Raw genomic sequence first — 24464 nt, forward strand, 5'->3', positions numbered from 1 at the left:
ATAGTTGTGAACTGAGACAACCCTTATTTTGTTATTTTTGAGTACAGTTACAGTTGTGTGTTCATGCAGACACAAAATAGCAATTTCATTACGAATTGAAAATGGGGGACCCTGATGTAAACAAGTCGAAAGTCTTTCTCTGGTCTGCATCCCCTTAACAATTGTGTGTATTGAGCTGTACTGTACTGTACCCATTCTGCAATCTGTTAATTAAAGTTAATTAAATCTTCCATTAGTGGCCTCTGCAAGGTTGTGTGCAGCCATTTGTTTTTGTAACATCTGCTACATCTGTCCCACGTGTTCTTTGCAGCTCACAGTTGTTAGTTCTGCCCCTATTGACTGTGACAAAAAGTTTTTTTTTTTTTCAGCTTGTATTTGATGATATTCTTCTTTGTTATTTACTTGAATGGTTTGATCATTGATTGATGGAGTAATATGGGGTTCTGATAAACTAAAATTATTTGTTAAAATAACATAAGCTAACATATATTTGTACATCTATGCAAATGCATATGCAATATGTATAACTTGAATAAGTAATAAATACAGAAACTGACAACATGTTTAACAATATGTAAATGAGTAGCTACATTTATTTTACATTACATTAACATTAATACAGTCTTTGGCCCTTTGATGGCAACCATAATGCTGATGTGGCCCTCTGTGAAAATGAGTTTGACACCCTTGAGGATTACCTATTACATATTAAGCAATATACTCATAATCTTATCTCCATCACTTCTAGCAGTTGTTCTGGATAAATACACTCCTGTATGGTCATAGCTAGAGCCATATATTCGGCTTCACAAGTTGATAGTGCCACTGTGGGCTGCTTCTTTGTTTTCCACGAAACCAGTGAGCTGTCTGTGTTCAAACTCACACAATATCCTGTGGTACTCCTTTTACATGTGGTCAGGGGTGTAGCTCCAGATTCTGGGCCCCATGAAAGAATGTATTTGTAGGCCCCCAGTGAATGCGAGCGCACGTAAGCGCGCAAGCGGAATTTTTTTTGGCAATTTTTGTATTGATGAAAACGCATAATATGGTTTTTACCTATACATTCGGATCAGCAGTTCAGCACCTGCACTGTTGGTGGGTGAGCCTAGTAAAGGATGTCGCATTGCGTTCATCTTCAATGAATGGACCAATGCAATAGTCTACCAAAGCCCCCCCTCTCTCTATATATATCTCTCACACACACACACACACACACACACACACACACACACACACACACACACACACACACACACACACACACACACACACACACACACACACACACACACTTCAGAAACAAACATAGTATCAATGAGAGCATCAATAATACACCTGAGTGGTGTCTAGTAAAACATTTTTTATTTTTTTTTGGGCCCCCCCCCCCCCCCCCAGTGCTGGGCCCTTGGAATCATCCTAAGCTACCCCCCCCCCCCAGCTACGCCCCTGCATGTGGTGTCAGCTGCCCAGTCTGCATCACTGTGGGCTTTAAGTCCTAGACCCTCGCTGCTCTTTCTGAAACACAGTTGTTTATCTGCTTCTTATCTTCTTTCTTTCTTTCTTTCTTTCTTTCTTTCTTTCTTTCTTTCTTTCTTTCTTTCTTTCTTTCTTTCTTTCTTTCTTTCTTTCTTTCTTTCTTTCTTTCTTTCTCTCTCTCTCTCTCTCTCTCTCTCTCTCTCTCTCTCTCTCTCTCTCTCTCTCTCAAACAGAGAAATCAAAAGAAATCAGTACATTACAGAAGGAATTTCTTGTACAGTCTAGTACAGTGGTAGACAATATTGTCACAAGGAAAGATGAATGGATTGATGTTGTAGTCTGAAAAAACGCCAGGAAATGCTCAGAGAATTGTTGCATATATAGAACACAAATGTAGTACATATTTCTTTCTTTCTTTCTTTCTTTCTTTCTTTCTTTCTTTCTTTCTTTCTTTCTTTCTTTCTTTCTTTCTTTCTTTCTTTCTTTCTTTCTTTCTTTCTTTCTTTCTTTCTTTCTTTCTTTCTTTCTTTCTTTCTCTCTCTCTCTCTCTCTCTCTCTCTCTCTCTCTCTCTCTCTCTCTCTCTCTCTCTCTCTCTCTCTCTCTCTCTCTCTCAAACAGAGAAATCAAAAGAAATCAGTACATTACAGAAGGAATTACAGAAGATTCTGATCAAACTGGCCAGTATCACGTCTTCATCTGTTTTGGCCCTCCATCCAATTCCTCTGCGTTGTGTCATTTTAATGGTCCTGACGTCTCCGATACTGGTAGATAAGATCCTTATCTCCCCCCCGTTAGTGCAATCCATAAACCATACTAGTTCTCCACCGCCGTAAGAATTCGACACTTCGACACCGTGAAATACCTTATGAGGAGAAGCGTTGTTTTATTGCTATAAACAGAACCTCATAATCAGATGTTATCAGATGTTATCAAATTGTATCGTCCTTGAAGAGTCTATTCTAATGATCTCTCGTGTGTTCAGATTGTCCTTTTGTTATTCAGTCCAATAGTGGTCAGGCCTAGTCGTTAGCCTGAACCCTCCTCGTGTTAGCCGAAGCTAATGATGTCGTGGCATTCTCCCTCGTCGGCCCGGAGCAACCAGACCCAGAGGTGGTGGCCCTCGTCGGCCTCCTATAAAGCGTGGTGGTGGTGGTGGTGGTAGGCCCAGCTCGACAGCAGCCATACCCTGGAATGAACCCTGGAAAACAGAAAAGGACCACGACACAGCTCCGCAGCCTATACGGTTCACACCAGCAAGAGAACCTGGACATAAACTCAACCCAAGCTGCAAGTATACACCACTGGACCTATTCAAATTGTACATAGACAACGATGCAGTGGAAACACTTGTCAGGAACACAAACAAAAAAGCTGCAAAGAGCAAGGCAAGTGGCAAAAAATATAAATGGACTGACAGCAACACCAATGAGTTGTACACATTTTTCGGACTGATTCTCTACATGGCAATTCTGAAACTGCCAGGAGTACAACAGTACTGGAAAAAGAACACCATTTTCAGCATATCATTTCCACCCACTGTCATGGCAAGGGACAGGTTCCGAACGATATCTTGGAACGTCCACATGAGTGATCCGGACGAGGATGTTGTGAATGACAGAAAGAAGGGGACAGCAGACTATGACCGCCTGTTCAAACTGAAGCCCCTTATGGAGACCATCAGGTCTGCATGCAAAGCGCTCTACCACCCCAGGCAAAACATTTCCATTGATGAGAGGATGGTTGCAAGCAAGGCCCATACTTCTATGAAGCAGTACATGAAAGCCAAGCCAACGAAGTGGGGCTTCAAACTTTTTGTTTTGGCTGACAGTAGCAATGGCTACACTTCGGACTTTGCTGTTTACGCCGGGAAGTCAAAGTTCAAATCAGGCATTGGACTGGCGTATGACTCTGTCATGTCCCTGATAAAGCCAGCACACCTCAAGCAAGTACCCATGGGCAAGGGATATCATTTGTATGTCGATAACTTTTATACAAGTCCAAAGCTTTTCAGGGATCTGCATAGCCTGGGTGTCGGAGCATGTGGAACGTACAGAGACAACAGAAAAGAATGCCCCCGCACAGAGGTGAATGCTCTCAAAAAGAAGGATGCTAGGGGCACCATCAGGTGGCTACGTGATGGCCCACTGGTCTTTGTGAAGTGGATGGACACACGTGAAGTCTCTGTTTGCTCCACAATCCACGAGTCATTCGCTGGAAAAACTGTGCTGAGGAGAATAAAAAACAAGCGCAGTGAGACCTGGTCCATTGAGAACATTGCATGCCCAACACCTGTCCTGGAGTACAACAAGTACATGGGAGGCGTTGATTTGTCTGACCAACTCATCCAGTACTACTCTGCACACCACAAGACCATGCGATGGTACAGGACTTTGCTCTATCATTATCTGGACATTGCCGCCACTAACTCCTACCTTCTTCACATGGAGCTCTGCAGAGAGCAGCAGGTGCAGCCGATGACCCACCTGGTCTTCCAGCAGGAGCTGGTAGCTGAGCTGTGTGGCATCACAGTTGTACAGGTGCCAGTGGACAATCTACCCACAGCACCAGTGGACCGCCTACCAAGGAACCATTCACCTGTTGCGATCACGCAACAGGCAGATAAATCCCAGAAGGCCACGGCTGGCCGCCTGTTTTGCGTACATTGTAAGATGAAGACCCCCTGGAAGTGCGGTGAATGTGGTGTGGCCCTCTGTCTCATTCCAGACAGGAACTGCTTTTTCACATATCACTTAGTGTGATACAGAACAGGCAGATACAACCATGAGGAGACACCTATTTTTTTTTATACATGTGCATAATTAATTTTTTTTTGAGATTTTGCCTAAATTCATTGTGGTCGCGCTCTCTGCCAAATATCATATGAGGCACCTTGTATTACTATTGTAATCCAAAAGTGATATATAGGGTTGTTCATTGTACAATACAATTGATACAGTTGATGTTTCTTGTTGATTATTATTCTCTATGTGTTTTTAATAAAATTGTGTGATATTCTATTCCAGTTGTCTTTGGTCTTGTTTTCTCTGGTTATGATCATGTTATTAGTGTGTGTGTAAAAAAACTAATTAATAATATAATTATTATAAATGTCGCTCTCTCTCTCTCTCTCTCTCTCTCTCTTGAAATCTACAGTTACACATTGCTGTATTTAGTGAGGTAAATGAGTACAAGACATGTTTCACAGACACACACACACACACATACACACACACACATACACAGACAGACAGACACACACACACATTTACATTTACACATTTACACATTTACACATTACATTTAGATCTAGTCTAGTTTGCTTATTTTTTTTTGATATGGTACAGTACTGTAAATACAGACACAGACACACACACACACAGAAACACACACACAGGCTAGGCCTCCTGCTGGGTCCATTCACTGGAATAACAAAGGAATGACTGGGCCTTTGCTCCAGGTGTGAAATGGTTCTAGTGACAATGATCACATTGAATTCTGGGAGTGTAGTTCTCTCATCAGATAGCTGAATGAACTTGGATCTACTTCAAGTCCTATACTGAAAAGGTGTTAGGATTTTACCAGAATGTTTGATAGGACATTGATTGAAAACTATCGTCTCAAATTTGACAATTGATGGCTTATTTTGAAGGTATGAATCTGGAATTTTATATTATGTAAAAAAAAAAGGGGGAAATTCTCAGGAGGAGGAGCTCTTTAGGTTAGACTCAACAAAAGACATGTTTGGCTGTAATCCAAATGCTCCTCTGTGGGGTCAGCAAAATGCTGTGACAGTCTACTCACTACAAACCATTGGTCAGGGCGGGTACACATTGTTAAATAAATGAGGCTACCCACAGCTTCTCTGTACATTTTTATATCTGTCCGTTTCTGAGCATCCTCCTGATCTAGTTTTTCTAGTCTAGTTTTTGATCACATGGCGTTTCCCTTGATCTACATTCTTACATGTCTAAACGTTTCAGGGTCTTTCCCACATAGTTACATCATTGAGAACATGGTAAGTCATCCACCTCTGTACTTAAACATGGAATTAAATATAGGATCCATTTCAGTATTTAGACATGGACACCTCTGTACTTTAACATGGAATTAAACATAGGATCCATTTCAGTATTTAGACATGGACTCTTAATCAGGTATTTAAACCTAGATTCTACTCCTCCTGTAACTGAGGGGTACAATTCCCTGACTGTATTGAGAGTATGGTATCATTAAACCACTACTTAGTTATGTACTTTAATTACTGGCCATACAGTACACGGTATATATGGTGAACACCCACACAATAACACGGCTTAACAAAGAAAGTCATATTTAGAAGTATTTATTAGAAGAGCAGCAATAGTAGATTACAATATTGAGAATTATGAATTGCGCTTATATGGCGAAGAACACTTAAGTAGGTCATGTCCGCTGAACCGTGTGTTACCAGGAGTGTGAGCGGTTTGTACAGCTCCGGTAGTCCTCTCATCATCATCGCCATCATTAGCCCATCGCTTGGTGCTTCTCCGGCACTCCTCAATGGCGTCGTGATCTGTCTCGGTGGGCCCCTTCCTCAGGGCCGTTAGTGCTATGTAGAGGGCCACTACTCTGGGTCTTCCTCGCCCGATGTAATGCTCTCTCAACACCTCCAGGCTTTCTCGGCCTTGGTCTTTAGTGTCGCGGAATATCAGCCCCAAGCTGGTGTCGTCGAGCAGTGGCGCTAACTCACAGTACGCGTCTGCGTTAAGCTGGTCGTCCAGGGCTTGCTCTTCCGCCGTCAGATCTCCCATGGGGGCTGCCAGGATCGTCTCCTTCAGTCGCGCACTGTGCATGCAGCATAGCATGCGCTCTTCCCAGAGCTCGTAGTCCTCTGCTTTTCCATTGAATGAGGGCCATTTGCTCCTTCCCTTGGTTTCCATCCTCTTCGTTGATGGTAGGCGTAGCTTTAGCTCTTGTTGGCCTAGCGTCTAGCCATGCGGTGCTCCCGGCGCTAACCTAGCCTATACTTTAGCTAAGCTTGCTACCCTTATTATTTCGCCCCAGCGTTATCTGGGCCCATAACCTGTTGACAGAATCTGGCTATAGGGCGACAATAATGTGGTCAAGAGGCATGGTTTCTATCTTTAGCCTTTAACTGGCGTGGTTTATTTATTCACATGGCATGAGCAGCAGTTCTAGAGTTCTCCTCTCACTGAGGGGCTGGGGGGAAAGAGGAAGAGTGGGAGGAGACATCTATATTTATACTCGCCACCTGGTGGTGTTCCTGAGTGGCTCCGCCTAGAGCGCCCTCTAGTGGAAACAGTTATATATGCAGTTAGACAGTTACTAACAATCCTACACAGAACCTCTGACTTCAACAGTTAAGGTTAGGTTAGGGTTAGAGCTAGGGTTAGGTTAAGGTGGAGCTAGGGTTAGGGTTAGAGCTAGGGTTAAGGTTAGGTTAGGGTTAGAGCTAGGGTTAGGTTAAGGTGGAGCTAGGGTTAGGTTAGGGTTAGAGCTAGGGTTAGGTTAAGGTGGAGCTAGGGTTAGGTTAGGGTTAGAGCTAGGGTTAAGGTTAGGTTAGGGTAGAGCTAGGGTTAGGTTAGGGTTACAGCGACGGTTAGGTTAGAGCTAGGGTTAGGTTAGGGTTAGAGCTATGGTTAAGGTTAGGTTAGGGTTAGGTTAGGTTAGGTTAGGTTAGGGTTAGGGTTAGGTTGGGTTAGACATAGGGTTAGGTTAGGGTTAGAGCTAAGGTTGGGGTTAGGTTAGGGTTACAGCTAGAGTTAGGTTAGTTCATTAATAGTTAAATAATAATTATGGCCTGCATGATGTGCTGCCTTGCACTACCTCTGGAACGACGATTCTGGATGCACGTTATTTTGAAAACACTTGAATGTAGTTTTAACTAGGTTGTGTTTAAAGCAGGAAGCCAGTGCAGACAGCTTATGTGACCGGTGTAGCATCCTCTAATGGCACTGGTTAACCTTAGGAGTCTAACCTAAAGAGCTCCTCCTCCTGAGAATGTCCCCCTTTTTTTTGTTACATAATATAAAATTACAGATTCATACCTTCAAAATAAGCCATCAATTGTCAAATTTGAGACGATAGTTTTCAATCAATGTCCTATCAAACATTCTGGTAAAATCCTTTTCAGTATAGGACTTGAACTAGATCCAAGTTCATTCAGCTATCTGATGAGAGAACTACACTCCCAGAATTCAATGTGATCATTGTCACTAGAACCATTTCACACCTGGAGCAAAGGCCCAGTCATTCCTTTGTTATTCCAGTGAATGGACCCAGCAGGAGGCCTAGCCTAGCGACAAGCGGCCACTACATAGTTGGGTATTGAAAAAATGCTCATATCCAAAAGTAGTAGAGAGAGAGAGAGAGAGAGATGTAAATGTGTGTGTGTGTGTGTGTGTGTGTTTCTGTGTGTGTGTGTGTCTGTGTCTGTATTTACAGTACTGTACCATATCAAAAAAAAAAAGGCAAACTAGACTAGATGTAAATGTAATGTGTAAATGTGTAAATGTAAATGTGTGTGTGTGTCTGTCTGTCTGTGTATGTGTGTGTGTGAATGTGTGTGTGTGTGTCTGTGAAACATGTCTTGTACTCATTTACCTCACTAAATACAGCAATGTGTAACTGTAGATTTCAAGAGAGAGAGAGAGAGAGAGAGAGAGAGAGAGAGAGAGAGAGAGAGAGCGACATTTATAATAATTATATTATTAATTAGTTTTTTTACACACACACACTAATAACATGATCATAACCAGAGAAAACAAGACCAAAGACAACTGGAATAGAATATCACACAATTTTATTAAAAACACATAGAGAATAATAATCAACAAGAAACATCAACTGTATCAATTGTATTGTACAATGAACAACCCTATATATCACTTTTGGATTACAATAGTAATACAAGGTGCCTCATATGATATTTGGCAGAGAGCGTGACCACAATGAATTTGGGCAAAATCTCCAAAAAAGAGAGTCTATACAGTATATGTGGTGTCTATACAGTATATGTGGTGTCTACAGTATATGTGGTGTCTACAGTATATGTGGTGTCTACAGTATATGTGGTGTCTAAAGTATATATGGTGTCTATACAGTATATATGGTGTCTACAGTATATATGGTGTCTATACAGTATATGTGGTGTCTACAGTATATATGGTGTCTATACAGTATATGTGGTGTCTATACAGTATATGTGGTGTCTACAGTATATATGGTGTCTACAGTATATATGGTGTCTATACAGTATATGTGGTGTCTACAGTATATATGGTGTCTATACAGTATATATGGTGTCTACAGTATATATGGTGTCTATACAGTATATGTGGTGTCTACAGTATATATGGTGTCTATACAGTATATGTGGTGTCTATACAGTATATGTGGTGTCTACAGTATATATGGTGTCTATACAGTATATATGGTGTCTACAGTATATATGGTGTCTATACAGTATATATGGTGTCTACAGTATATGTGGTGTCTATACAGTATATATGGTGTCTACAGTATATATGGTGTCTATACAGTATATATGGTGTCTACAGTATATGTGGTGTCTACAGTATATGTGGTGTCTACAGTATATATGGTGTCTATACAGTATATGTGGTGTCTATACAGTATATGTGGTGTCTACAGTATATGTGGTGTCTATACAGTATATGTGGTGTCTACAGTATATGTGGTGTCTACAGTATATATGGTGTCTATACAGTATATGTGGTGTCTACAGTATATGTGGTGTCTACAGTATATGTGGTGTCTACAGTATATGCCTAATGTACTACATTTGTGTTCTATATATGCAACAATTCTCTGAGCATTTCCTGGCATTTTTTCAGACTACAACATCAATCCATTCATCTTTCCTTGTGACAATATTGTCAACCACTGTACTAGACTGTACAAGAAATTCCTTCTGTAATGTACTGATTTCTTTTGATTTCTCTGTTTGAGAGAGAGAGTGAGAGTGTGTGTGTGTGTGCAGGGGAGTAGCTGGGGGGGGGGGGTTAGGATGATTCCAAGGGCCCAGCAAATGCCCCACATTTTTTTATAGATTGGGGGCCCCACATTTTTTAATAGATTGGGGGGCCCACAAATTGTTTCTTTCATGGGGCCCAGAATCTCCAGCTACGCCCCTGTGAGCGCACCGTTCTACTCTAGAGAGCTGTCATCACGGTGATGCGCGCTTGAATGAACTGCGAGATAACTCATAACTCGTACACACACGCACTCTGTCTGCCATACAGTAGTTTATGTTGTTTTAGCGCGACGTGGGTATATACACGGGCGAGGATGAAAAGCATAAGACTACTTTTAATACATAAATTAACGTTCCGTCGGGTCCCGTGTATTCTCGAGAGAGAATGATAATAATAATAATAATGCAGGACCAGATTATATTATCAACGACAGACAGTGAGAAACACAACCCCCCCCTCTCGCGCTGAAGAATATGCATATTAGATCACTCAGTGATTAACACCTATGCGCTGTTGGTGTGTGCGCGCGTCCATGGATGTGACGCGCGATGTAGTTCTTATCGCAAATGGAGATTATTACAAGCATACCATCTAGCAAGAATTAAACATATTTACAAGTCGTATTAGGTTTAGCAAGTTGGGGGACCTATACCTTACATGTCAAAGCACTAGAAATGGCCATTTTTCAATTTTTATCGATTTCTGAAAAGATGTCCTTTTTGAGCATTTAAGAGGGATTCGAATTTCTTTTGTTGTCCGCCGACGGGTTCAAAGCTCCAGCGTGACTCCTAAGGGTTGTTAGAAGTATCTAAACATACATGCAGATCAATCCATGTACCTTCCCCTTAATACTCTGTATGATCTAGTTCTATGCTGCTAGATTATAGTAGTTTGTATATTCGACTGTGTGTGTGTGTGTGTGTGTGTGTGTGTGTGTGTGTGTGTGTGTGTGTGTGTGTGTGTGTGTGTGTGTGTGTGTGTGTGTGTGTGTGTGTGTGTGTGTGTGTGTGTGTGTGTGTGTGTGTGTGTGTGTATGTGTGCGTGCGTGCGTGCGTGCGTGCGTGCATGCGTGCGTGCGTCTGTGTGTGTGTGTGTGTGTGTGTAGATCCCAGTACAGTCTCTGGTCCAGTTTGTAGAGGCTCTGGAGGTTGGCTACAGTAAACACAAGAACCCATATCACAACCTGGTCCATGCCGCAGACGTCACGCAGACCGCCCACTACCTGATGCTACACACTGGACTGATGGTGAGACACACAATCCTCCTAGAAAGACCAGATACTGAACAGTCCTCCTAGAGAGACCAGATACTGAACAGTAGAGAGACCAGATACTGAACAATCCTCCTAGAGAGACCAGATACTGAACAGTCCTCCTAGAGAGACCAGATACTGAATAATAGAGAGACCAGATACTGAACAATCCTCCTAGAGAGACCAGATACTGAACAGTCCTCCTAGAGAGACCAGATACTGAATAGTAGAGAGACCAGATACCGAACAATCCTCCTAGAGAGACCAGATACTGAACAATCCTCCTAGAGAGACCAGATACAGAACAATCCTCCTAGAGAGACCATCTCTAAGCTGCCATTCGTGTCCAACGTCTTAGAAAAAGTTATTGCAAACCAGCTAAAGATTTTTCTAAAAGACCATAACATATTAGACAAGTTTCAATCAGGTTTCAGAAAGCTCTACAGAATCTGCTCTCAGGGTCTCTAATGATATTATGATGACATATGACTCAGGCAAATGCGCAGTTCTGGTTCTGTTAGACCTTTAGACCTTAGTGCAGCCTTTGATATGGTAGACCACCACATCATGTTAGATAGGCTCAGGGAGTGGGTGGGCATCTCCTCTGTGGCCGTGGGCCCTTTTAGGTCCGATAGTTCTCCCCTACACTGTGGCCTGTCTCAGGGGTCTGTTTTGGCCCCAATTTTATTTGCCCTTTATATGTTCCCCTTAGGACTCATAATAAGCTAATTTAAGGGTGTTTCGTATCATTATTATGCAGACGATATCGAGCTGTATTTCTCTTTCAACCCCACCGACATTGAGAAAATTTGCATCCTGCAGGAGTGTCTGTCTGCCATAGAGGAATGGATGTCGAGTAGCTTCCTCCAACTTAATGCGGCAAAGACTGACGTTTGAATTATAGCTGGGACAATATTGCCTCTAGGGTAATACATCTTGGGACCGCTTAAAAATCTTGGCCTAACCTTTGATCAGTCAACTTGACAAGCATGTTAAATCCCTGACCCGCACCTGTTTCTTCCACCTCAGGAATATAGCTAAACTCTCGCAGACAGGTGTTTAAGAAAAGTTGTAGTTTATTGGTTGTGGTGACAGTGGTCCTCCAGGTCTCAGCGCCATAGAGTAGGACTGACTTCAGGTTGGTGTTAAAGATCCTGATCTTGGTTGTGATGGAAAGGTCTCTTGAGCTCGAGATTTTTTTAGTTGGAGAAAGGCTCGTCTGGCCTTGCCAATCCTGGCTCTCACATCAGCATCTGTTCCACCTTGCTTGTTAACCCTGCTGCCCAGGTAGGTGAAGTTGCCTACCTCTTCCAACGCTTCTCCTTCCAGAATGATGGGTGATGTGTTGTCAGCATTGATTTTCATGACCTTGCTCTTCCCTCTGTGTATGTTAAGCCCAAGCCGAGTAGAGTTGTCCGCGATGGTACTGGTCTTTTCCTGCATCTACTGCTGGGTGTGAGAACCGGCTACAACTGGTCCAAAATGCTGCAGCTAGGTTGCTTACCAGGTCATATCACACCAATCCTAGCCTCCCTGCACTGGCTTCCTGTCCAGTTCAGGATCCAGTTCAAGGTCTTAGTATTCACCTACAGAGCCATACACAGTCAAGCCCCCACTTACATCTCGGACCTTATCCACCCCTATAAGACCAGCCGGTCCTTGAGGTCCACTAGGGCTGGGCGATATAACGATAACGATAAATATCGCGATATATTTTAATAATTGATATCGAATATCGAAAAAAATATATATATCGAAAAATCGTTTTTTTTGTTTTTTTCTTTTTTTTGTGACCTGCAACAGGGCAGTTTTAAAACCAGAGACAGTGGACAGACTTGTCTTTCTTGCCTGAAACTTAACGTAATGGCTTTGCTTGTCCAAATGACAATACTGACCAAATTGAGATTTATTTTTCTCTTGTCCATTTATTTTGTTTGCTTTCTAATTTAAAATACAGTTTGAAACCGTCTGTACACAGTAGGCTATGTGTGCTAGCAGAGCTAGACTCCAGTCACGAGTCACGGTGCACATGTGCGGTGGTTTGTCCACCAAAAAAATGCCAAAAGATCGAAAATAAACTAGCAGAGCCAGAACTGTTCAACTCCCCTGGAGCCACAGCCAGCAGAGAAGCCGGTTTACTTTCGCTTCTAAACCAGCTGCAGCCTGAGAACTGGAGTGTGAGGGGATGTAACACTAAAGATGGCGGCAATGACAAAGAATTGCTGCAAAATAAACATACAGTGCATCTGTTGTTAAAAAAACAAAAAAAACAAAAAATTGTTTTTTCTTTAAACTTATAACAATTTCGATAATTATCGATATAGAGAAATATGACAACATTATCATATCATTATTGCGATATGATTTTTTGCGATATCGCCCATCCCTAAGGTCCACTGATCATGGCCTCCTGGTGGTGCCCCGAACCAGGTTAAAGACGAAGGGGGGCTGAGCTTTTGAAGCGGTGGCCCTAAGGCTCTGGTATGCACTCCCCCTGGACTTAAGAGCCTCCCCCTCTGTGGACACTTTCAAGGGGCAGCTGAAAACCCACTTGTTCAGGTTGGCGTTTGGCCATGTAGATACTTGAATTGTTGATTTTGTTTTCCTGATTTTGTCCTTGCCTGTCTTTATTTTGTATGTTCTCGTAATGTTTTATGAATTGCCCTGTTATTTAAAAAAAAATTACTTGTGAAGCACTCTGTGCATTCGTGCTGGGAAGGGTGCTATACAAATAAAGTTTTACTATATTATGTTTGTCTGTCTGTCTGTCTATTTATCCATCTGTAGCATTGGCTGACAGAGTTGGAGATACTAGCCATGGTTTTTGCGGCGGCCATCCATGACTTGGAGCACACAGGAACCACCAACAACTTTCATATCCAGACAAGGTACAAGGATGTGTGTGTGTAAGATCAAAAATGTGCCTGTTTGATAACTTGCCTGAAATTGGAGCTTGCTGTGAATGTTTTATCTGTATTTTATTGTGATTTCTTTTTTATGTTGAAACTTTCTGCTGCCTTGCTTGGCCAGATCGCTCTTGAAAAAGAGATTTTAATCTCAATGATGCTTAACGTCACGGTAGCCAAATGCGTCCACATTTTTATATGATTCTATCACATTTTCACAACAATAGCGAATATAACTTACCCTGCACCGTTTTCATTGAGGTTTCTTACAAATTAACGATGCTTTATGTTGTCCTTTATATGCGGATTATCATTAAAATCTTAAATTGTACCATATGTCCCCCTTTAGACAACATATGTAACGCTACCAGCGCACTTTTGTTATGCTAATTTAATAGCCATTCTCGGCCACAGTGTATTTAGCGCCGAACGCTGCTGTGTTCAGATCACATTCCCTCACCTTTAATCCGGTGCTGACCTGCAAACTAGGTGGCAAAGGGTCTTGGGATTTGTAGGCTTGAGTTTTGACAGATCATTTTCACCTTTTAAACCAATGCTGCCATCTACTGACAACAGAAAGGTAGTTGTCCAAACGTCCATTTTCAGAAAACATCGTCGCCCAGAACAGATTCTAACAATTCCAACTTCTTACTGGTACATATACGTTCATATCTAATAGTCTTTAGATGACTAAATATAGATGAATACTCATGAAATTTGATATATATACTCTAAAATAAGTATGATTTCACATCATCTACCTTCCAACGGCGAACTCCGGCTGGGCTGTGAGTAATTACCCAGAATGTCACGCAAAAAGGGGCGTGGCCGAATATGGGTAGGTTGATTCGGAGTGGACGATAATGGCTTACGTTCCGTTATCTGGTAAAATAAAGGATTTGATTTATTGATTGATATTTCTTTATTGATCCCATTGGGGAAATTCAGGCATCATAACAGCATGGGGGAGGCTCCTCTTGTCAAACCTATTGAAAAACAAGTTACAATTGTTTGCATGCTCGGGGGCTCAACAGCCATGCCTTGCTATACCAAAACCCTGACACCCGCCGCTCTGGTGTTATTGGCCTGTAGCCCTCCCTCCAGTCTGTCTCTATAGCTGTCCTTGGCTGCCCTTAGCTCAAGTCTGTCTCTATAGCTGTCATTGGCTGCCCTTAGCTCCAGTCTGTCATAGCTGTCCTTGGCTGCCCTTAGCCCCAGTCTATCTCTATAGCTGTCCTTGGCTGCCCTTAGCTCAAGTCTATCTCTATAGCTGTCCTTGGCTGCCCTTAGCTCAAGTCTGTCTCTATAGCTGTCCTTGGCTGCCCTTAGCTCAAGTCTGTCTCTATAGCTGTCCTTGGCTGCCCTTAGCTCCAGTCTATCTCTATAGCTGTCCTTGGCTGCCCTTAGCTCCAGTCTATCTCTATAGCTGTCCTTGGCTGCCCTTAGCTCCAGTCTGTCTCTATTGCTGTCCTTGGCTGCCCTTAGCTCCAGTCTGTCTCTATAGCTGTCCTTGGCTGCCCTTAGCTCAAGTCTGTCTCTATAGCTGTCCTTGGCTGCCCTTAGCTCCAGTCTGTCTCTATAGCTGTCCTTGGCTGCCCTTAGCTCCAGTCTGTCTCTATAGCTGTCCTTGGCTGCCCTTAGCTCCAGTCTGTCTCTATAGCTGTCCTTGGCTGCCCTTAGCTCAAGTCTGTCTCTATAGCTGTCCTTGGCTGCCCTTAGCTCCAGTCTGTCTCTATAGCTGTCCTTAGCTCAAGTCTGTCTCTATAGCTGTCCTTGGCTGCCCTTAGCTCCAGTCTGTCTCTATAGCTGTCCTTGGCTGCCCTTAGCTCCAGTCTGTCTCTATAGCTGTCCTTGGCTGCCCTTAGCTCAAGTCTGTCTCTATAGCTGTCCTTGGCTGCCCTTAGCTCCAGTCTGTCTCTATAGCTGTCCTTGGCTGCCCTTAACCCCAGTCTATCTCTATAGCTGTCCTTGGCTGCCCTTAGCTCCATTATGTCTCTATAGCTGTCCTTGGCTGCCCTGACCTCTGTTTTGAGCTCCTTTTGGACAGCCTTGGCTTGCTCTGTGTCCCCTGCAATGAAGGCCCTCTTTTTTATTGATTGGTTTTATTGATCTAGGGTTTATTGTTGGAGAAACAGTGGATCTTTGTGGTTGGTACATCATGCCAGCTCTTGTTCCCCATTTGTGGATCTTAATCTCTGCGGTGCTTTAACTCTGTCTCGGAGCAGAGAAGCATATCATGCAAGTACACAATTCTGCCGGCGCTGTTGTTCTCCATTGTTCAGCTAGGCTCACTTCTAGCGGGCTGAATTCACAGAAGTTGTTGACAGAACTGGCTATGGGGCGACAATAATATGTTCATGAGGCATGGTTTCTACCTTTAGCCTTTAATCGGCGTGGTTTATTATTTACATTTCACAACAGCAGCACATGAGATCTCCTCTCCGTGAGAGGTAGGTGGGAAGAGACAGAGGGGGAGTCGGCATCAGCTTATATACCCTCTACCTGGTGGTAACATTAACAGCTCCGCCTATAGCGCCCTTCAGTGGAAACAGTTATGCATAGTTAGACAGTTACTCAGTTACTAGCAATCATATATAACCTCTAACTTTAACATAAGTTGTTAACATTAACATTAACGTAAAAACAACATACAGTCACTTAGACACTGAGTTAATCAAGAAAAATAGCCAAAGAAAATTCAAGAATAGGAGTAAATAGGGGTAAATATAGCGGAGTGTGAGGAGCTGCTCAGACAGGCTGCCACACACTTCGGTGTTTGTGAACTCTCTAAAAGCTAGTGGCGAGCCTGCACCATCTAACTAAGTATTGGTTGTAATGAGCTCTAGTGAGATTAGATGATTTTAATGAAAATGGGCTCAATGTAATTTACCTTTTCATCCATCCATATTAGTTATTCTAGTCCCATTCGGTTTTAGGGTAAAGGGTGAATGTCATGCAGAGATGGGATGAGAGATGCTTTTTAAAATTCTATAACATATTTGCATATTTCTGCAGAGTGAGACTGTTCTATTTCTATTGTAGTCAGGGACTGTCCGACCCCTGCCCTGTAACCCCTGACCCCTAACCCCTAACCCTCCCTCTGAGACACACATACATGTTAGTTAGTTAGTTAGTTAGTTAGTTAGTTAGTTAGTTAGTTAGTTAGTTAGTTAGTTAGTTAGTTAGTTAGTTAGTTAGTTAGTTAGTTAGTTAGTTAGTTAGTTAGTTAGTTAGTTAGTTAGTTAGTTAGTTAGTAAGTTAGTTAGTTAGTTAGATCGGTAGATCGGTAGTTAATTAGTTAGTTAGATCGGTGGTTAGTTGTTGTGTGAAGGCTATAGTTTGTGATTGGCTCTTTCCCCTGTCTGTCAGGTCGGAGGTGGCTATATTCTATAATGATAGGTCAGTTTTGGAGAACCACCACGTCAGTGCCGCCTACAGGCTGATGGCTGAAGAAGACATGAACATTCTGATCAACCTCAACAAGGATGACTGGAGGTACACACACAGACACACACACGCACGCACGCACGCACGCACGCACGCACGCACGCACGCACGCACGCACACACACACACACACACACACACACACACACACACACACACACACACACACACACACACACACACACACACACACACACACACACACACACACACACACACACACACACACACACACACACTTTTTAGATGTTTTATTTATGTCCACATAAATACAAAGTACATTAAGGACATAAACACTAAGGTACAGCCAACCTCTAGAATAAACACCTCTCTACTACTCTCATTAACCACCACAACGTCAGGGGTGTTGGCTGAGATATTACAGAACACCTCTGAATCATTATCACACAGGCCAAACATGCTGGGCTTAACAGTAAAGTGCGTGTACAGTGAGAGGACCCAAGGGTAGATCCGATATCTTTCGATATCAAGTCCACAATTCTGTCGTGTCTACAAATGTAAAGCCCTTTGTAAGCATGGCAACCATTTAGAAGGAAGATGGCTGAGCCTTGTGGCAACGTAAGTCCATTCAAAGTTGGGAACACCCAGCCCACCCTCCTGCTTTGTGTGAAATAAGGCCCTGTCCACACGATAACAGTTTTTTTTTTATTATTCAAAAAAATTCAACTCTGTCCACACGACTGGTTTAAACCCTGCACCGAGTGAAGTCATATGCATGTAGTACAATACCAAAGCAGTAGGTGGCGATGTTGTTCAGACATGAAGGCCATTTCAACCAATCAGAAAACACTTCCTGCTTAAAAACAACAAAGTCACCATCTTTAAATACCTCGCGTTAGCCATTTAGCCAACGTAGCATTTATTTTTCAGCAAAGAAAGTGCAATAAAAGTGCAATAAACAAACGGATACATTCACTGTGTGTTCTGCCTCTCATTTGTTGATGAAACAAAACCAACATCAACACAATTTACCACCAAGAGCGGATAGTTTAGTCTCACAAAAAGATCTCCGGTGTTGTTAGCTACATGCTAATGTGAATGGCATTCTCTATGTATAGTTAGCATCGAGGCTAGCTGAGGCTAGCATCGGCGATTTTGTTAGCTTACATGCTAACGTAATAATGTGGTAACGTTAACGCTAGTAGAATGAATGGATGCAAACGTTATTTAACACATTGCAGAATGGGTACTGTTACAAAGGATCAGATTAAACCGAATATATATATTTATTGATTGATATATATTGCATAGTATTTGTATATCGTTTGATATCCCTTGTATATTCCTTGTACATATACACGGAATATCCCTTTAGCCTAGTACAGACCATAATATTTCATTCTCCTATTGGACAGCGGTCCACAGGCGCCAGGGCCATGCCTCCAGAGTCAGGTTCAAGGCCACCGTCAAGACATGTCTGTACATGCCCGGCCTTGCCCAGGGATACGAGACAGAAATGAGGTTGGCACTAGATTGTTCGCCGTGCATATAAATATGGCGCAGGTGAATACAGAAGTAGAGTTACCCAATAAGTTGAAGCCTCACCCACGATACTCCGTGCGGTGAAGTATGGCCTGTTTGGCCCCAAATAAGAGCATTGAGACCGCGTGCGAATTAATAACTGAATTGTCAGAGTTTGGCGCTATACCGTCGAGTGCGACATATTTCTATTAAGTCAGTAATAGTCTATTTGTGTATAGTGTATCGTGCGGCTAAAGTTCTACAGTGACCAGCATCACCAACGCTTCCTCGTATCAGCTAGAGTGCTTATCCAGGCTGGGCTGCTTTCATGGCGCTTTCACCCGAGGAGACCTAGACGAGAACCGTGTGGACATGTACACTGGATTAATCTACCCGACGACTACATAGCCCTTTGCGGCTGGATTATATTTGTTTTGGTCCTGTGATTTATGGAGCGGAGAATCGCCGACGCCTACACGTGTGGGATTTACCCTGTGAGGAGCCACGTCGAGTCTGCGCCTCAGAGAGCCTGAGGCCGGCTAGCTTTCTTCACTGTGGAGCTACAATCTACGGAGAACAGCTGTATTCGTCTGTGGATCAAGAGACTATTGCACCGTCTCCTGTACTTGGAGTCTCCTTAGTCATCGTTGACCAGACTCTCTACTACTGACAGATCCTCTACCCCTGCTGGCTTACAACCGGGGGGACCCTTCCAGTATCTCCCGCTATATATTACTAGTGTACCATAGATATAATTCCCTAAGATTCAGGTTGTATAATTACCTCCTGCGTAACCAGAGAATGGACATTCATTATTGATTTGCCTACGCACATTCCTTTGCCTTATAAGCGCATCCAAAGTAAAATAGAGAAGTATATTATGTACCTTTTGCTGCAATAAATACTTAATTACAACGTTGTGTGGAACCGATTCATTGTGGGAAGTGTTCATCATATTTATATATCATGTACTGTATGGCCAGTAATTAAAGTACATAAAGCGGTAGTGGTTTAATGATACCATACTTATCAATACAGTCAGGGAATTGTACCCCTCAGTTACAATTGGTCCTTTGAGCCGGAGGGTAACTAGTGTAATATTAATATAGTGGTATTAATATTGACATGGCCTATGATGAACACTCCACAAACGGTTCTCCTAAAGTAGATCGCCCGCAGCGTAGACGGCAGACACCTCAGTACTTAGAGGATTACGTTGCCAATATACTACCTAGCTTTCTACAGACGGTAAACGCGGAAAAAGTAGATAGTAAAATTATGTCCGACCCTATCGACCAGGCTACCCCGCCAATAGAGGCCCTAGTGGGTTCTAACGTAACTGACCAAGCTCACGGTAGGGACCAGGAGGGACCCGACATGACTTTACCCCCCGCCAAGACCGAAGAAGTAGTCCCCGGAGAGCTCCAGGATAAAGACAGCCCTCCAGGGATGGAACTCTACCCGCTACAAGAAGAGGAGAGCACCCCGGAGATGGATCTCCAGGACTCGCCACAGGAGAACAGATCTCCAACGAGTACTGCCAGGAGCGGATCACCTCAACCAGCGTCTTCCCCCAGCGAGGCGGACAAGATGCTGGCACAGGCATTCCTCGCCAGCCTAGCAGCCTCAACAGAGCGCGATCGACTCCAAGCACAGACGCTTAGTGAGCGCGAACATTCTTCCATGGAAAGAGAACGCCTTCAGGCGCAGCAACGGAGCGACGAAGATCGTATACGTCTAGAGATTAGACGCCTTCAGACGGAAGAGAATATGGTAAGGGACCGGGCCGAAGCCCAGCGCGCCGCCTCCGAAGCCCAGCGCGCCGCTGCCGGTGCCCAAAGAGAAGCAGAGCGCGACCTCGCTCTCACCAAGCGCGAAGCCGAGCGCGACCGATTACAAGCGCAGATAATGGAGCAGTTGATCACCAGGGCAACACCCCTTCCCTCCGCACGGGGTTCCAGGGCCTCGTCAAGACAGGGGTCAAGGGCACCCTCCCCTACCCGATCAAGCGACCCTGAGCCCGACCACCAGAGAGAGCCTATACCCCCTCCGAACCCCTTCCCCGACCGGTCCAAGTGAGACCCAGCTACAAGGAAGAAACGGTCTACACCGCGGAGAGGCTAAATAGACGACTACAGGATCTAGAGGACCTGCCAGAGGAAGAAGAAGAGGGAGAGGAGGAGAGTCAAGCCCGACAGCAGCACAGTACTCCACAGGACCAGGAGGTCCAGTACAGCCCAGGCTCTACCCCCGCGGCTCTGCGCTACAGACCCCCGACTCAATTCACGGGTGAGCTTGACGCACGACCAGCCCCGAGGAACAGCACCTGGATACGCGGGCCATGGTACCCAGCAGGTACCAGCCCACCAAGAGGCGTAAGAGGAGACTCGCCTAGGAGGCCTCTCTTCCAACGCTCACCGATGTGCCAGCCATCCATGGCATCATACATTGGCACACCGACGTTTCCGGACTTCACCCATGAGAACAGAGCACAGTACACGGAGCTACGAATGTGCTTAGAGACAATGATGTCCGATGTAGCTGATGAACCGTACAAGTATGCTATCCTACTGAAGCACCTCAAGGTGCCCCGAGCGCACAATATAGCGCTGGCCTATGCCACCTCTACTACCCCATACACAGCGGCTCTAGCAGCACTCGACCAAAGATATGGACGCATATGGGACTACGTAATACAAGAGATGTGGGCTGCGGGGGAGCGAAAACCAGATGACGATTCGGACAATAAGAAGAGATCTAAAGACGATAAAGGGCGAGAATGTCTCCTTCACTATCGCAGCAAGCGGGCAGCCAGAGAGACGGTATAGGATTACTAATGCTTTCACCAGCCAAGAAATAGGCCTGTCGCAGTACACCTACCCCATCGCCAAGCTGATGGATAAATATGTGCACCTGCGTCAACTACCTATACCGCTCATAGACGGTGCCACCCCGACCCTGCTGATAGGCTCCGACCATGCAGACCTCATCGTCCCGATTGACCGGGTCCACACAGGGCCCAGAGGCTGTCCTGCAGCAGTCGAGACCCGCCTAGGATGGACATTACAAGGCCCCCTCGCTAAGTCTCTTAACCGAACAGCAGCCACTAACTGCCTCCACTCCAGAGTGACAGAAGAAGACACCACCCTCCTACAGCATGTCGAGAGGCTATGGACACTAGAGACAATGCCCTTTAAGAACGAAAAGAAAGACATTCGTTCCAAGGAAGACATTTACGCTATAGCCCTCCTCGAGCAGGGGACAAAGAGAGTCAAAGTCAACGGAGTGATGAGATACGCAACTCCACTCCTGAGGCGAGAGGGTATGCCTACCTTCCACGCCCCAAAAGAAGCGACGGAGCGGTATCTATTGAACACAGAGCGGCGCCTAGCCAGAGACCCCGCTCAAGAGACGGTGTACCGCGCTGAGATTAACAAGCTAATCACAGCGGGACACATAAAGAAAATTGACATTAAAGAGGCCGATCAGACGACCGAATCATGGTACGTGCCGCACCACAAAGTCCACCACAACGGCAAGGATCGTATTGTGTTCAACTGCAGCTACCAGATCGGATCACAAAATCTGAATAAAGAGCTCTTGCCCGGCCCAACACTCGGCCCCTCTCTACTAGGCGTGTTACTACGTTTCCGCCAAGACAAGGTGGCCATCAGCGGCGACATCAAAGGGATGTTCCTGCAGGTGAGACTAGTGGAGGAGGACAAGCCCCTGCTGCGGTTCCTATGGAGAGAGAGGAACGGGGATGAGCAACCAGCCATCTATCAATGGGAAGTCCTCCCTTTCGGAACCACATGCAGCCCATGCTGTGCTACGTTTGCACTGCAAAAGCACGTCGCAGAGGACCCAGCAGCTGATGAAGAGGTCCGAAAAAGTGTAGGAAATAGTTTCTACGTGGACAACTGTCTGCAAAGCGTCTCGACGCCAGAAGAAGCCGAGGCCCTTCTACTCAAGCTCCGCGCCTCCCTGATCAAAGGCGGCTTTGATCTCAGGCAGTGGGCCAGCAGCGACCCGCAAGTATTGCGCAGCCTCTCCCCCGAGGACAAGGCAGCAAGCAGCGAGACCTGGATGGCGACCATCCCAGGAGAAGCCCAAGAAATGACATTAGGACTAGTCTGGCGCTTCAAAACAGACTCGCTCCATTATAAACACACACCCCTGACCAAGGAGCAGGGAAGGTCGACTGCACTACCGACCACCAGACGGAGTGTACACAGAACACTCGCCAGACAATATGACCCGTTGGGATGTATTCTACCTTACACCACCAGGGCAAAGATGATTGTAAGAGCGTTATGGGACAAGGACCAGGGCTGGGACGACCCCATACCCGAACACCTTGCATCCACATGGAGAGAGTGGGAGACGGAACCCAGGTGTCAACATACGCCGCAGCTACTTCCCACCCACAGTGAGGCCGGAGACGTGCCAGATGGACCTGCACGTCTTCAGCGACGCCTCCGAAGTAGCCTACGGTTCGGTGGCCTACTTGCGTGCCCGAGAGGAGGGAGGAGAAATACATACTGCTTTCATCCTGGCTCGCTCAAGAATAGCCCCACGAAAGCAACAATCTATCCCGCGTCTAGAGCTCTGCGCAGCCCTAGCAGGAGCGCAACTCGCCATGTTAATCCAATGTGAACTCACCATTCCGGTGCAAAGAACAATCTTGTGGTCAGACTCCACGACAGTACTCACATGGATCCGGTCTGATTCGTGCAGATACAAGGTCTTCGTGGGAGTCAGAGTCACAGAGATTCAAGATTTAACAGAAGTAGCAAGCTGGAGGTATGTGGACACAAAACACAACCCAGCTGACGTCATCACCCGGGGAATGTCCCTGGATGACCTCACCCGTCACAACCTATACAGTGACGGGCCAGAGTTCCTCAAGCTCCCGGAAGAAGAGTGGCCTACACCCACCCCACGGGAAGCGAGTAAAGAGGAGGCCGAAAACAAGAAATCTATGTTCTGTGGATTGAACACACTCGTCTCCACAGACCCCGACATAGACGATTGCCTCACCCTAGAGAGTGCGCAGCTAAAGACATTCCTGTGGCACCACCCAGAGGTTCAGCTCACTACTGACATTACAGCAGCTGACTACGAAGAAGCAGAACTTCTTCTACTACAACGAGCCCAGAGAGACTCGTTCCCCGATGAGCTAGACTGTCTACAGGGAGCAAAGCCCGTCCCATCAGACAGCAGACTGCTCCACCTAGCCCCCGAGAGCGACGCCCATGGTCTCATCAGAGTGGGTGGTCGTCTGCGGAGAGCTCCAGACTTACCGGATGACGTCAAGTACCCGATAGTCTTAAACAGCCGACACAAGGTCACAGAGCTGATCATAAAGAAATACGACGAGGATGTGCATCACGCCGGGGCAGAGAGAGTCTTCGCGGAGATCAGACGTCGTTATTGGATACTGCAAGGGAGAGAAGCAGTGCGGCGCTTCCAGCGAACCTGTCTAGACTGTCGTAAGTGGCGAGCGCAGCCCAGTATACCCCGGATGGCTGACCTACCTCCCTGTCGCCTCCGACTCGGCGACAAGCCTTTTCACTCCACCGGTATGGACTGTTTCGGCCCGCTGTATATAAAGAAAGGAAGAGGAACCGAGAAGCGGTGGGGTATTGTATTCAAATGCATGACCACCCGAGCGATGCATATAGAACTCCTTCCAACCATGAGCACAGACTCATTCCTTATGGCCTTCCGAAGATTCACATTGCGGAAAGGTAAACCGTCTATATTATTGTCTGATCACGGGACAAACTTCAAAGGCGGAGAAAGAGAGCTGAGAGAGAGCTTTCAAGCTATGGGCCCAGAACTTAAGACCCACCTCGCTCCATCCCAGATTGACTTCCAGTTTAATCCCCCGAACGCACCTCA

The 24464-nt window shown here is 45.1% G+C and overlaps 1 protein-coding gene across 1 annotated transcript in view; it reads left to right on the plus strand.

Moving 5' to 3' along the window:
• pde1a (phosphodiesterase 1A, calmodulin-dependent) overlaps positions 1 to 24464 on the plus strand; it is a gene marked incomplete at both ends in the record, with an annotated part of 257482 nt that overhangs the window by 148429 nt on the left and 84589 nt on the right. Inside the window, 3 exons of the mRNA XM_084314037.1 lie at positions 10580 to 10720; positions 13514 to 13614; positions 17002 to 17127. Coding sequence (XP_084170163.1) covers positions 10580 to 10720; positions 13514 to 13614; positions 17002 to 17127 — 368 coding nt within the window. The remainder of the gene's footprint in view (positions 1 to 10579; positions 10721 to 13513; positions 13615 to 17001; positions 17128 to 24464) is intronic.

This window comes from Notolepis coatsorum (assembly GCF_963971535.1).
Source record: "Notolepis coatsorum genome assembly, chromosome: 5".
NCBI classification, from domain to species: Eukaryota; Metazoa; Chordata; class Actinopteri; order Aulopiformes; family Paralepididae; genus Notolepis; species Notolepis coatsorum.